The following is a 13,663-nucleotide window of genomic DNA, read 5'->3' as shown; positions in this document are numbered from 1 at the left end:
CATTCGCTGTACATTCGAGCTTCTCTCTTCTATTTCTCAAGAAATAAACACACAAAAAGGACATGATGTGTATTGTCTTAATAATGTGTATTGAGTGGACATAGAACCAATACAACTGAATATATTTTAAAATTTTCTCCCGTAAAAACCCACAGAAGCCAAAACTTGGGAAACGCAGGTCATCAGCGCTTTATAGTAATGGAGTCAGTAAGGGACCTTCTAAAAAGTGCATGACCTGGGCAACTGTATAAGATTTTTATATGGCACAATAAGCTTAAATGTATATAAAAAAAAAGGTATATCATTAATAATATATATATATATATATATATATATATATATATATATATATATATATATATATATATATATATAATTAATAATATATATATATATATATATATATATATATATATATATATATTCTATAAAAAACAAATTCTTTATCCATACTGTATCTTAACACTGCAATAAATTAGATATCCTGTGAAGTACACGTCTATAAACTTAGTAGAATCTTATACAGTTGCCCACGTCATGCACTTTTTAGACGGTCCCTTATTGACGGATTACAAATCTGAGGGCACGGATTACAAAATTGAGGATACGTTTTACAAATCTGAGGGTACGGTTTACAAATCTGAGGGCACGGATTACACAAGGCTGTATTTTTTTCCTTGCCTGACACCAGGGGGGCTCCGTATTATTCTAAAATGTGGGAGGATAAAATAAAATAAAGAATGAGGGTGTCTAAACTTTTGACCGGTAGTGTAGTTATAATGGAGGTCTAAGGACAGTTGGTAAACGTTTCAAATAAGCAGCTACAGTGTTTAACATAATTTCCCATAGTTCCATTTGTGTTACTTCAGAGTTTTGATGATATTATTATTATTATTATTATTATTATTATAAAATGTGTGGGGGTGAATAATAAAAATAAAGAATTAATGTGTCTAAACATTCGACTGGTAGTGTAATATAAACAATATAAGCATGTATAAACATTAGTACACAAATACATGAAAAAAAGTACAGTCTGAATAACTTTCTGTTGTTTTTTTTTTGTGTTGTTTTTAGAGGGCAAGATTGATTCAACATAATGAATCACTTCCTTTTTAAACACTAAAAAAACATGGTTTCTTCCCTGAGAATTTGCATTTGTGGATATAGAATTTAGCCTTTAAGAAAATAAAATTGATCAAATTTGTGCGAGTTCGCTGTGTGTGTTTTTCTGATTCGCATCAAGAATCAATAACAAATTTCCACTGTAAAATATCATTTTCAGCGATATTATCAATAATAAAGTCCAGTATATTTTGAGGGGGGAAAAATGCTACCATTGGGCAGTACCAAAATAAATGGGTAGCCATCTCTTGAGAAAAATTACAAAAGCTCCCAAGACTAGAGGTCCTGACTGCAGCCTGTAGCAGGATGACCTAGCCATCTTTTTCCTTAAAGCGGACGTTTCGCCTGGCTCATACCAGAAGCCTGTTTTACATTTCTGGTCTCTGGTGTTTATAGTCAAATTAGCGTATTTTCCATTGTGAAAATGACTGAAAAAAAGCATAATGAAAAAAAAGCTCCATAATGTCTATGTTTTACAGTCTGAGGCGTACCTAGATTATGTCGGGGGGGGGGGGGGGGGGGGGGGGGGGGCAGGCAAAATAAATGCATGGGGCCCTTTTGACAGATTGATGTTGATGTTATGGTGTGTTCATGTTACCCAGAGATTTTGTTGTGTGCAGTAGACGCGTGTTTCGAAGACTTCATTTCTTTATTGAAAACAATCGTAAGAACATTAAAAAAAACGAATAAAGAAAGGGACTACCATACAATTGCTGAACACGGTCTCTAAACTGTGTCCCTTTCCCCCGTAACAATTAACAAAATGTCCATCTTCAACTAATGTGAACTGATATCAACTAATGTAAAGTATTGATTCGCAGGAGCAAAAGACACAGTACTGGTACTTGCCTAAGCAGTGCCAGTGTTGTGCGCATCATTCTAGGTACCTATCGCATTTCAGACAACATTAAGAACTGCTAACACTACCCAAAACATGCTAAATTACAGGAAGTTTTTCCTTGCCACCGTCACCTCTGGCTTGCGCATTCGGGATAAATTAATACATGTAAAAATCTATATCTTAAATTGATATATGTCTGTAAAGCTGCTTTGTGACAATGTCCATTGTTAAAAGCGCTACACAAATAAAACTGAGTTGAATTGAACGGAAGAGCAGCCAAAAGTTATTGGTATGCTTTGGGAGGTGGGAGAAGGCCAGAGAACCTGGAGGAAATGCACACAAACGTGGGGAGAACTTGAAAAACCTTTGGGTTTACAGACAGTAACCCAAGCTCAGGACTGATACGTTGGATTCTGGAGTTTTGAGGCAGCACCATACCTGCTGCACCTCTGCACTACCTGATCCTCCATTTCTAAGAGAATATAACCTTTAAAGGACTTCCCCAGAGACATGAACCCCCCCCAAAAAAAAAAAAAACACCCCAAAAAAACTAAAAGTGTACTTATACAGGCAATTTTCCATCATGTTTGTAATGAATGTCTTTACAAGGTAATTTTGTACCAGTGCGTTTCAACCATCAAAAAAAATTGTAATGATAGAAATATTAATATACATGTAAATCAGACTAGATTTTAAGATACTCTTATTCTTCCTAAAAGAATATTTACTTCTTCGGCCTACGAGCGTGTATTTATATGACTACTGAATAAACTAAATAAGCACAATCTCTCCTCTGAGGTAACTGCTGAGAGAGAGAGAGAAAAAAGTACCCTTTGATGCGTTTTCCTTTCAGTTGAAGTGAATTCACCGCAAAGTCCTGTTTGTGAGAGTACAGACTACAAGTGTGCACAGTTTTTTGAAATCAGGAAGTGAAGTCAGATGCACACAGAGGAAATACATGCAAGCTGAATTACTTTCCTGCTCTACTTCATGTCTCACGTTGAAATGACTCGCTGCTTCTGGTTATGATAGAGAGTATGGAACGGGAAACCGAGCGTGCCAATGGGGTGCAGGGATAAATTTGGACATTTTAGACCGACTCACCTGAATGAACATGCATAATTCAACTAAGGTGGCACATTCAAGTGCAATTCGGGCTGAAGTAAAGCGCCATGAAAGCCTACAGAAAACTTTCACCAAAGTGTTGAAACAGCTGGAGAGGGTCGAGGACCAGCAGCTCAGGACTGGCCTGAAGGTTTACATCCACGGCGTGCAAGGTGAGTCCACCTGATGCTTATTAAAACAAATGTATACAGCGAGTCTGTTCTTTTTCCTCCTACATGATAATCAGTTCCTGCAAGATGGCAAAGATTTGCTCGAATGTCTTCTCAAGAAAAAGAACATACACAAAGCTTATTTCTCGAGGCAAAAATATGTCTAAGTAGGAATTAGAAGGGCTTCGATGAGATCGATGTAATGTAGAGAAGTAAGTGCTGAGTCTTCAGTATCTGGGTCAAGTCACCCCGTCTGTACCTTTTTTAGGTAGATGCTTCAGGTGTTCCTGGGCAGCCCTAATTATTTTATTCAGCTCTTCTTCTCTGCACATGTGGTGATTAAATAATGAAAATGTGATTTTAAAAATGGAGAATGATCGAAGTTGGTGTTAATAATTTGGAACGTCCATGTCTGATTACATTCTATCTATATTTACCTGTAGTTGATGGTATAAAGGGAGTATCTCTTGCTTGCGAGCTTTAGTCTGGAAGTCTGGGGATGTGTGTAATGTTGCAAAAAAGGAGGAAATGCTGTCAGTTAGTGTCTACACACACACACAGACACGTGTATCAAATGCAAAATTCCTGCGTAGTCAATTTCCAAATGGTTCAAATCTCAGTCTCAAAAGGCATGTGTTCACCAAGTGAAATGTCACTACGACTCATCTAGGGTTTTCTTGTGCAATCACCCAGCTAGAGTGTTTATGTCGACTTGATTATTTTCACCAAAAACACTTCAGACGTTCGAATTCTGCTGTTAGAGTTAAGAGGAAAACAACGTAATGAGTCTGCTCATCAGAGACAGAGGGAGGTGATCTCCCAGAAACCATGTAACGGTAATGTAGTATTTATCAGCCACATCACTTCCTGTGTGAACTGCAGGCTCACTACAGCTCATCAAGTAGAAATGTGTATCCATTTACATTATTAGCTGATGTGTCCCTTCAGTCTACATACTTAATCTGGCTTGTGGATATGAACGTTAAAAACTCTTTTGTTGCAAGATTATCTCTCACATGTAGTCTTGGTAGCAGGCTTTTGTATGGGCTCACTTCCTGTCTCGCTGCCCCAAAAGCCACTTCCTCTCCATCTCAGACGCCATCTGTTACATCAGCATGCACGCTATATTAAAAATAAAATAAACAAACAAAAATACGTTACACCTTTTAATATTAGATATAGTTTTTGTTGTTGTTGTTTTTTCAAACTCCTACTTCGTAGGTCTCACGCTTTGTAGCGTTCACCAGACAAGGGACAGACGTCCAATACGGTGCAGGGTCATTTACTTTTCAATTAAACGTTACCAGATGCACACACACACGTTTGAAAGGGTCGCGCGGTCAAAGGATCTTATGACAATGGTTAATTTGACTTTCATTTGGTTTTTCAGACTCACACACAATAATTCACTTCCTCCTCTGACTACTTCCTCTCCTGCGTGTAATTATTGCTCTTCTGTCTGAGAACAGCATCAGACGAGAGCACATACTACACATCGTGTCTGCAGTGTACGTTTTCTTGATTTGAGGCATGTGGCCAAATTTGTCATACTTTATTGACTGGGATCACTGGTGACCTGAACATCAGCAGTGTGCCATTAATGATTAACACTTGTAATTGGTTGCTCAATACCATCCACAGATCCTAAAAACAAGAAAGACCCTACTAGCAATTAATAAAGAAAGAAATGAATGGAGGGAAGTGCTATGATACTCATGAATAACACCTTTAAATAGAGCTTACTGCTCTGAGACTGAGAGGGTGATTGAAGCAATTAGAAATCAGACTTATAGACATATAAGTTAGGATAAATTAAACCTATTATTAGATTACACTTGTACATTTGTAAAGCATTGTAGCGTTTTAATGCTGACTTCTGGGCATCCACATGACTGTAAACCCATCCTTGATATGAGTCTGTGTACATTTGCTGGAAGAAACAACTGGGATACATGAAACACACTTCCCATCAGCAAGTAAAGTAGCAAGACTGATTCAATAACCATGACCCCATTTCCAAACTACAACCCCCCCCCCACCCCCACCACCACCATTTCTTTTTCTTTTCTGTATCTGTTGTACTGTTAAATCAGAACTAGAAATCACTAAAAATGACTGACAGCAGGAAATGATGTACTGGGTCCACATCATCATCCTGTTAGGTGGCACATCCTGTGTCACCTCACATTGTATTGACTGACAGTATGGAGTTGTGATTATATTTCGTTTGTGGACAGTTTATTGAAATTAGTGAGAGCGTTTTTATCTCTGACCATCACTCCATTGCTGACATTTTATCTGAACTGTGCTAAGAGAGTGCAATAAAAGAGGAAGTAAAACAAACCAATGCAAAAGTCAAATGGCTTTACTTGAATTGCTTTACTGCACATAGAAATGCTATGCACTCTCTGTTCAGACATGTTATTGACATCCTTCTCTGGTGATCCTTTCACAAGTAGACAAACAAAATGGATGGCCATGTACATATGGTATTTTTTTTATGTGTCTCAATTCTGTCTTCAGTGACCACTAGTATTACCTCAGCACCAAGGTTGCCAAATCTACCAAAAGAAACCTGACACCACCAGACTCTAAAATACAAACCAATACCAAAACTTAATTATACTTAAACTGTATTAAGCCAACAGATGGCATTTTCTAATTAAACGGTATGATTAGTCACTAAAAGTTAGACGCACAATGTCATTTTGCTTTGTCGTATTTTCTATTGCTCAGCTAATAATTTGCTCTGTTTTGTGTGATTTCAACAACCACACAAGTGAAAAGAAAGTAAAAATCGAGCTAAAAGAAGAGTGGTGGTCATAACTTCAGAGTCTACAGAGTCTTTGATATCTTTTGTAATTTTCCCACCACAAACATCAGTCTGCTTTCTGATTGGTGCTATGTACTTTTCTGCACTGGTTTCCAGCAGGAAAACAAACTTTTGAGCTTTCTGGAGCAAGATCTAGTCACCAGGTTAATGGACGTTCACAGAATCCCATTTTTAAGAGGTTCTCAAGAGTTTTGTGTCAAAATACTTAGAGGTAATGTCACGTTTTCCAATGGGCTGACAGTCATCTGATATGTCAGTCAAACTGACTCTTCCTGAGCATGTACTGTAGGTGGTTCTCGGCCACATTTATTGACAAAATGTAAATCTGCTCCTTCCGAACCAATTCAAACATAAATATCCTACAGTAGAATTAGTTTATAAACCAATATTTAAAACAATTCCTTGAGTAGTTATTTCACCAAGGTGATCAAATTGTCTCGTATAGAAGTTATCATAAATAAAGAATAGCGATGGCAACATGCGAATAATTCACTGAAGTACCAAGCACAGCAGATGTTATATTAAGAATTATAACAAGAAGCGCACATAGACAAAGAGACCAGGCTTGATCCGTACAGTATGTACTGTAGGTTTTTATACAGTGATTTAATTAGCATAATACATTAGAATATAATATACACGAAGCATCCAAGAAGTTCACAAATAAACCAACCTGTTATGTGTATCAACAGCGTGGCTGAACAGAAAAAGTAGCTCAATTGCATGAAAAAAAAACAACACGAACCTGGCAACACTAGTGACAATACACCAGTATTCTGTATACACCAGTACACTTCGTTTGGCAAGAAGGATGTTAATACCAGGTCTGAATGGGAACGTTCTGCTCTACAGTATGAAAAAAGTTTACCTGTCAAGTTCTCCACCAGAATAGAGGTCCTCTGAGCACACTGAGACATTTCTGATTGTGAAAAGCTGCTCTTAATGTCCTGCAGATAGTATTACACTTCTGCCTTCCTATGTTAAAATCAATAGTCTGTTTATTGATTTGTGTATATAGTGGAACCGTAAAACGAACGTTTTCATATACATCCTATATGTATGCGTGACTGTCTAATAAGAATACGTTTTCACTTCTGCCAATATCCATTCTGCACACACGATATCTCTCCACAACAATTCAGTAAAAAAAAAAAACTCCAAAATTCTCCCTTTTTTTTTTTTTTTTTGCCCGCACAGTGCATTAATAATGCAGAGGGTCAGGTGCAAAGATGCCAGAAAGGACCCACTGTAATCCATTGCATTTTCTCTTGAGTGTTGAATCGATACTTTAGTAACTGAAAATGCTGATGAATTGAAGCAGCAATGATTAGCCCTAAATAAACCACCAAGTGGTCGTTCAATGGCAGCCCCAAAAATACCTTACTAAGTACCTAATACATGCAGAAGGTGTAAAAAAGAAATGAGTGAAGAGATCAGATAGGGCTGATGCTAGAGATTAAATAGAGAGACTAGACAGAGCTGGTGTAAGGAGGAGGAGTTTATGCTCCAGAATACCTTGGTAACAGGCTGCCTCAGCATCTGAGAGGGGGCTGGTGGGTGGATACCACAGCTTGCAAACCACACTCACTGATTCATTAGAAGCACAGTGCTGCTGTTGTTATATATTTATATATTTATATATATATATACACACACACACAACAAGGAGTATATATTCTACTGATTTTGCTGTCTTAGCTGATTAGCTGCTCTTAGATTTTATTTTTCTCATTTGCTGATTAGTTTTTCTGTGGCTCCTCCCCTTTGCTTCACCAACATTTCATTGGCTTTCGTTCCTTGAGGTGCTGTGCCCGCCTCTTCCCAGAGCACATCATCGCCTATCCCTTTTTCCAGTGATAGCGAGAGAGAGAGAGAGAGAGAGAGAAAGAGAGAGAGAGAGAATGGAGAGAAGAAGGAAGAGAGAGAAAGATGGGGAGGGGGTAATTTCTGTGGAAAGCAGAGGCTATGCGCTGTCTGGCTGTTGACAAGGGCAGGCAGGCAGAGGGAGAGGAGAGCGATGGAGATAGAGGTTTTCCAGCTCTGATCTGTGGAGTATGGGCACTAGGAAAAGCATCTAGCACAGGGATTTGAGAAATTCCTGTGCTCGAGGCAGATGACTGATCTAAGACTTGCACCTACAGTGAAGTTTTTTCTGGCACAAGGACCCCAAGGATGCACGCTCATTTTGTGCACCAGGTACTTGACACAGAAGTCGGCTGTATTAATATCCATGCTGCCTGAAGCGCATGGCGGAAATCTCGGCTCACAGGAAGCGTAATGGATAGACTCTCTGTGGAGAGGCTGGAATTGTTCTCTCTGGATTTACCCTAAGCTTCTCTCTCTGATCCATGTGTCAGGTAGTCTTCTTGCTTGCTTCACCTCTCTTTATCTCTCCTGTCTGTCTAGCAACATCCACACTGTGGTGTATGGCTGAAAACAACATGCCTTAATCTACAGGCAAAAACAAGATTAATTCAAATTAAGTAATTTTCCTGCCCTTCACACTAGATGTGTTATCTGCCGGAAGGTTATGAAGGTTGTGGTTGCAGTGTTCCAGTGTGCTTAAATGTCTTAAAACTGAAGAGCAATCCCAAACACAGGGAATGAAGATTCTGAGGTTTTAAGACATGTGGAAGACTAACAGTTAAGCTAACGAGCACAAAGGACACAGGTAGCAATTTGGTCCAGTCCACAGGAAGAATCCACGATTCAAACAATCTTCTCTCCCACTCTAATACTCATCAAAATGTCTTTCAGTCTTTTTATTAGTTGGGATCAAAACAGAATATCTGATCACCACAGATCAGTTTAATCTATGTCTGCGTCTATGTGTCTACCCAACTTGGACCTCATGGAGCAAACTGGTGTATCACAGCATAAAACCACCTACCTCATTTCCCTAACCTTGGTGAAGGTGGAGACTACTGAGGATCATGGGATGGAAAAGGCCAAGCAAAGTGTGGAGGGGGCCACAACTCAGGCTGGAGGAAAACAACTATCCCCGAATGCAGACGCAAGCAACAGGGATCTGAAACAACAGAAACAAGAGGATGTCACTGAACCAGAAGCAAAGAAAGGTACCCAGCTCAAAACAGAACAGGAAATACTTCCAAGCCCCAGGGACCATAAAGCACTTTTTACAGATGGTGCACAACCCAGTGACAGGAAAAAATCAATAACCTCATCCACTGCAGAAAACGGTGGGGCAAGAGAAGCCACAGGAGCATCTCAAACATCTATATCCCAGGATGTAGCAGAACCAACCCAACCCCCCGCCACAAGTGATGGTGTAGGACGTATTAACAAGCGGCCTGTTTCCCTTCTAAAGACACACAGTGGTGCCCTCGGTAGTCGTGAACTACGGGAGGCCAGAGACAGCATCCATGCTTCCTCTAAGAGCCTGGATCGTAAGGACAGCAGGACCAGGATCCAGTCCCCTGCCAGCCCTGCTCCCAGCACATTTAGAGCCTCCTGGGCTGTGTGTGAGGCCAAACCCAATCAGGAAGATCAGAAAGGAGGCACTAGGGTTAAAATGTCTACAGAAGCTGTGATATCCATGCGGACCCAAAGCCCAAGAGCAGAGAGACTGAAGTCAGGGTCTACATCTCTTCCAGCTCCTGGCACTGTGGTCTCCAAGCCCCAGCGCAAAGGGAAGAGTCGTACCCTGGACAACAGTGACCTGAACTGCCTGTCCGAGGACCTTCTGAAAGGAAAAGGTGGTCAAATGACATCAGACATCAGGACAGGTCAGTTGCAAGGGACCTCGACTCGTGACCGCAAAATGCTCAGATTTATTAGTGGCATTTTTACCAAGAGCACTCAAGTCCCATCCAGCGCTGGTATGGTACCCCAAGTTCCTAGCTCCTCACAGAGAGAATCCAGTGAGGATGAAGGTAGGAAAGCACCACCTCCACATCCATTCATGATTTCAACTATAGCAAATCTTTCAAACTATGTGCATGCAAAAACACAGCATCATGTATGCTTGTGGCACACATCCAATGAAAGGACACTTCGGCTTTCCTTATTTCCACAGGCCAATTTGGCTTTTCCATATATTTGTTACAAAGATAATTGCTGGGTATGGGCAGGACTCCAACAAACCATATAAAATACATCATAACTTGCTATATTAAAAAACTGTATATGGTACAATTTAGGAAACAATAACAGTCCTCCAGCTTTGAACTTGTGAAATAGGAAACTGCTCTCATTTAAGAAATTTAAATGTTACTTTTTTATTGTATTAAAACCAGGAGTCTTTTCTACATTATCTCCTTCCCCACTGTCCTAGTGCCTGATTCAGAACAACTGGAATGGCAAATGAATTTGATAATACATATGCAAAAGCCTGTGCAATTACAGACTAACAAGTCCTAATCCCATCTTTTATATTCCACCTACTGCCTGTTCTCATCCCAAATATGTTTTGTGGCGGATTCTACTCTATTCATACTGCGATCTCCAGTGTCATACCATGTCCAGCCCAATCATTTGTTACTCTCTGATTTATCTTTGCTTCTTTATTAACCAGTCCTTTATTTATTATTATTATTATTATTATTATTATTATTATTATTATTATTATTAAATAAACGTTGAAATGAAGCTTGTAAATTTTGATCTTGAGAAGTGTGATTTATATTTAGTAGATGCCTTTAGCTACACTGTTAAAATCGGGATATGAAAAATATGCCTATTAAAAACGATTATGCACATAATTTGTGGATAGCAAGTAGACCTTTTAGAAACTTTTCTGATGCAATTGTTTTCACATGAGATGAAATATATAAATACGGCTACATTATACATTAATAAGGCTCAGTAATGTGTGAGTAAAGATGGGTCTGTGTTGAGCATGTGTGTGTGTGTGGTCCATGAACTGTGTGCACTGATATGTGTGTGTAAATGTGTGTCTGTGTGTAAACTCAACGCATGCGCGCCCAAAAATATTTACGTATGCGTCCTCCGGGCAAGCTGACAGAGCAGCTGGAGGTGGGGTTGTCATGGCAACAGGCAGATGGAGCTGCCTGTTGTATGGCTGCATGATGCCACTGAAAGAGTCCCCAGCCCAATGAATGAGAAAGAGCGGGGATGTATGGGTGTGTGTGTGTGTGTGTGTGTGTGGCGAGGGAGTCTTTTGAAAAGCGTCCAAAAAAGAGAGGAAATAAAAAATGCAGGCTTTAGAATGTGACACATTGAGGATTCTTGTCCATCCAGGCACTCCGGATACGCGGCTGTATATAGAGGGCTTGGTATCTGCATAAGGGTCTTACTGTCTGGCCCTGTCTCATAATGCCCTCATAGAACGAGGATGAATTTGAGTGGGTGGGTGTTTCGAGGACATTCTCTTTATGTAAAGGACTGGTGTTTCACAGAGGAAGTGGTGGATAGTGGGTTTGGTAACCTTTCTTTATCTCAACCTTTTGCCCATGAGTAGAGACCAGACAGTACATAAAGGCGTAAAGGTGTATCAACTCACTTGCTGTGTAAGTCACAAATTATCATGCTATGAGCAAAGCATCTCAGTTGCCGCCTTTACACGTCCAAAGCAAGCCACAGCTGGGCAGTCATGGATGAGATGATCACAAGGAAGACAGCAGAATTCTCCATCAGTCACTGGTGACAGTGAAACAGCTGGGGCCAGTCCTCACAGACAGACAGAGAGAGAAAGAGAGAGAGAGAGAGAGAGAGAGAGAGAGAGAGAGAGAGAGAGAGAGAGAGAGAGAGGGAGGGAGAGAGAGAGAGACAGAGAGAGAGAGAGAGAGAGAGAGAGGGAGAGAGAGAGACAGAGAGAGAGAGAGAGAGAGAGACAGAGAGAGAGAGAGAGAGAGAGAGAGAGAGAGAGAGAGAGTGAGTGTATCTGTAGGCTGAAAGCTGTTACTCATTTTTTTTTATATATATATTTGCAGTTATAAGAATTATGGAGAAAAATCTCACCTCTCACCATCTCACATTACATCTAGACTGAAATCTATGCTGAATTTCAGATTTCAGGAGCTGAATTTTACCATTCTTGAAACCGTAAGACATTTGAAACAGAGGACAACATTATGTTTAGAGAAAACTGTGGATTCTAATGGAATGCAATCATGCGATTTGTTCTTCCATTATTCACTAGCTTTCTTTTACACATTTTCACATGTAGTATAGGATAATAGCATTATGCTGTAATTAAGGTGAAATTTCACTTTCTTTTTAAACTGACTTTTGTCAAGAGAGGCAACATGTTGGTCTTAAGTACAGTTGTTTAAATTATGCTGCATTGTGGTTTCAGCACACTCAGACATCCTGCCATTTCTAACTTTGAGCATAATCTTAAGTATGCCACTTATTGTTTTCAGTATGCTTCAGTATGTGTCTATGTCTTTCATTTTGTCTGCAGCTTCCTTTGCTAACAGTCAGGAATGGACCTTAAATCGTTCCATACCAGAGCTGAGACTGGTAAGATGACTCTCTAATCTTCACTGTAACACCGGTGCTAATTCTTGTGATTCTTTTTGGTTATAACATTCTTGTGCTAAAATAATTATGAGCCAGTTTAGACTATCCTAAAGACTTTTTTTTTTTTTTTTTTTTTTTTAAAGAATCTTATAAAGAAACTAAAGGATAGGTCAATTTTTATAAAGCAAGAAAAAATTTTTGCTTCATGCCTCTGATACTTTAGTTATGATATTTTATGATATTTTAGTTGTCTTTGTTACAAATGAACACTCTTAGTTGATGTACGTTTATCTTCATGTAGGGGGTGCTGGGTAGCGTGCGAAGTGGAAAATCTGCCCTGGTAAACAGGTTTATCACAGGAAGTTATCTTCCCCTTGAGTCACATGAAGGTAAGAACGTACTGATTGGCCTCCCAACATACCGATTACATAAACAGACACTACATGAAGGCAGTTATGGTTAGTTAGGGTTAGGTTAGATTTGTTTTATTGGTTTGTACCCAACAGTTCTCTGCACTATTGGTTTATTATCCAGTAATGACATAAGAAGACTATAGACTTACAGTGTTTATTGTTTCACTATTTAAAGAGTTAGAGTTTGTTTATTTGTTTTTTAAATCTCTAAAATTGTCTCTAAAGAACATGTAGCAACATGCTAATACCCCTTTTCTACCCATTAGGTGGACATTCAATAATACATTCATAAACAGCGCAAATATATCACAAAATACATGTAAAATGATAGATACAAGGCCGAAACTTTGGTATAGAGGGTAGTCTTGCTGCGTTACAGCTCCAGGATCCCTGGTTCAAAAAACTGGTGGTAGGTGGCTACTTTAAATTGCCCCTAAGTGTGAAGGTGTCGCATCCCATCCAGGGTGCATTTCCACCTAAGGCCCAGTGTTTTAGCCAGTAGGGACTTAAAAAAATAGTTACAACGTATATGTAAGCTTTGTTAGCATTGGAGTTGCTTAAATTATTTCTTGGTAACAAAATTATGCCATTCCCAAACCCACAACATCACCAGTTCTTGGATCCAAAACAGCAGTATTGAGGTACTGAAACAAAATTACTATTGGCACAGAAAAGTGCACATCAATTCAGGATGTTGGTCAATTCTAGATTTCAGAATCGGCACTCACACCCT

General features: G+C 39.4%; 1 protein-coding gene and 1 long non-coding RNA gene across 4 annotated transcripts in view; one reads left to right on the top strand and one right to left on the bottom strand.

Moving 5' to 3' along the window:
• Positions 1 to 3,074: 3,074 nt before the first annotated feature.
• Positions 3,075 to 13,663, top strand: part of agap2 (ArfGAP with GTPase domain, ankyrin repeat and PH domain 2) — a 22,076-nt gene continuing 11,487 nt past the window's right edge. For 2 of the 3 annotated variants that reach the window (XM_017486917.3, XM_053686495.1), the window contains exons 1-3: positions 3,075 to 3,243; positions 12,459 to 12,517; positions 12,819 to 12,906. In XM_017486917.3, the coding sequence (XP_017342406.1) occupies positions 3,075 to 3,243; positions 12,459 to 12,517; positions 12,819 to 12,906 (316 nt within the window). Of the gene's footprint in view, positions 3,244 to 7,781; positions 9,967 to 12,458; positions 12,518 to 12,818; positions 12,907 to 13,663 lie in introns of those variants that run through there. The other variant, XM_053686496.1, reaches the window with a different exon arrangement.
• LOC108275869 (uncharacterized) overlaps positions 3,137 to 13,663 on the bottom strand; it is a 13,095-nt gene continuing 2,568 nt past the window's right edge. Inside the window, exons 2-6 of the long non-coding RNA XR_001814769.3 lie at positions 11,556 to 11,722; positions 8,964 to 9,101; positions 4,257 to 4,362; positions 3,678 to 3,733; positions 3,137 to 3,564 (exon numbers count right to left, since the gene is read on the bottom strand). This is a non-coding gene — a long non-coding RNA (uncharacterized LOC108275869). The remainder of the gene's footprint in view (positions 3,565 to 3,677; positions 3,734 to 4,256; positions 4,363 to 8,963; positions 9,102 to 11,555; positions 11,723 to 13,663) is intronic.

The sequence above is a fragment of the Ictalurus punctatus genome, chromosome 15 (genome assembly GCF_001660625.3).
Source record: "Ictalurus punctatus breed USDA103 chromosome 15, Coco_2.0, whole genome shotgun sequence".
NCBI lineage: Eukaryota > Metazoa > Chordata > Actinopteri > Siluriformes > Ictaluridae > Ictalurus > Ictalurus punctatus.
Note: the sequence above shows the minus strand (reverse complement) of the source record. Positions and strands in the feature narration are given on the sequence as shown.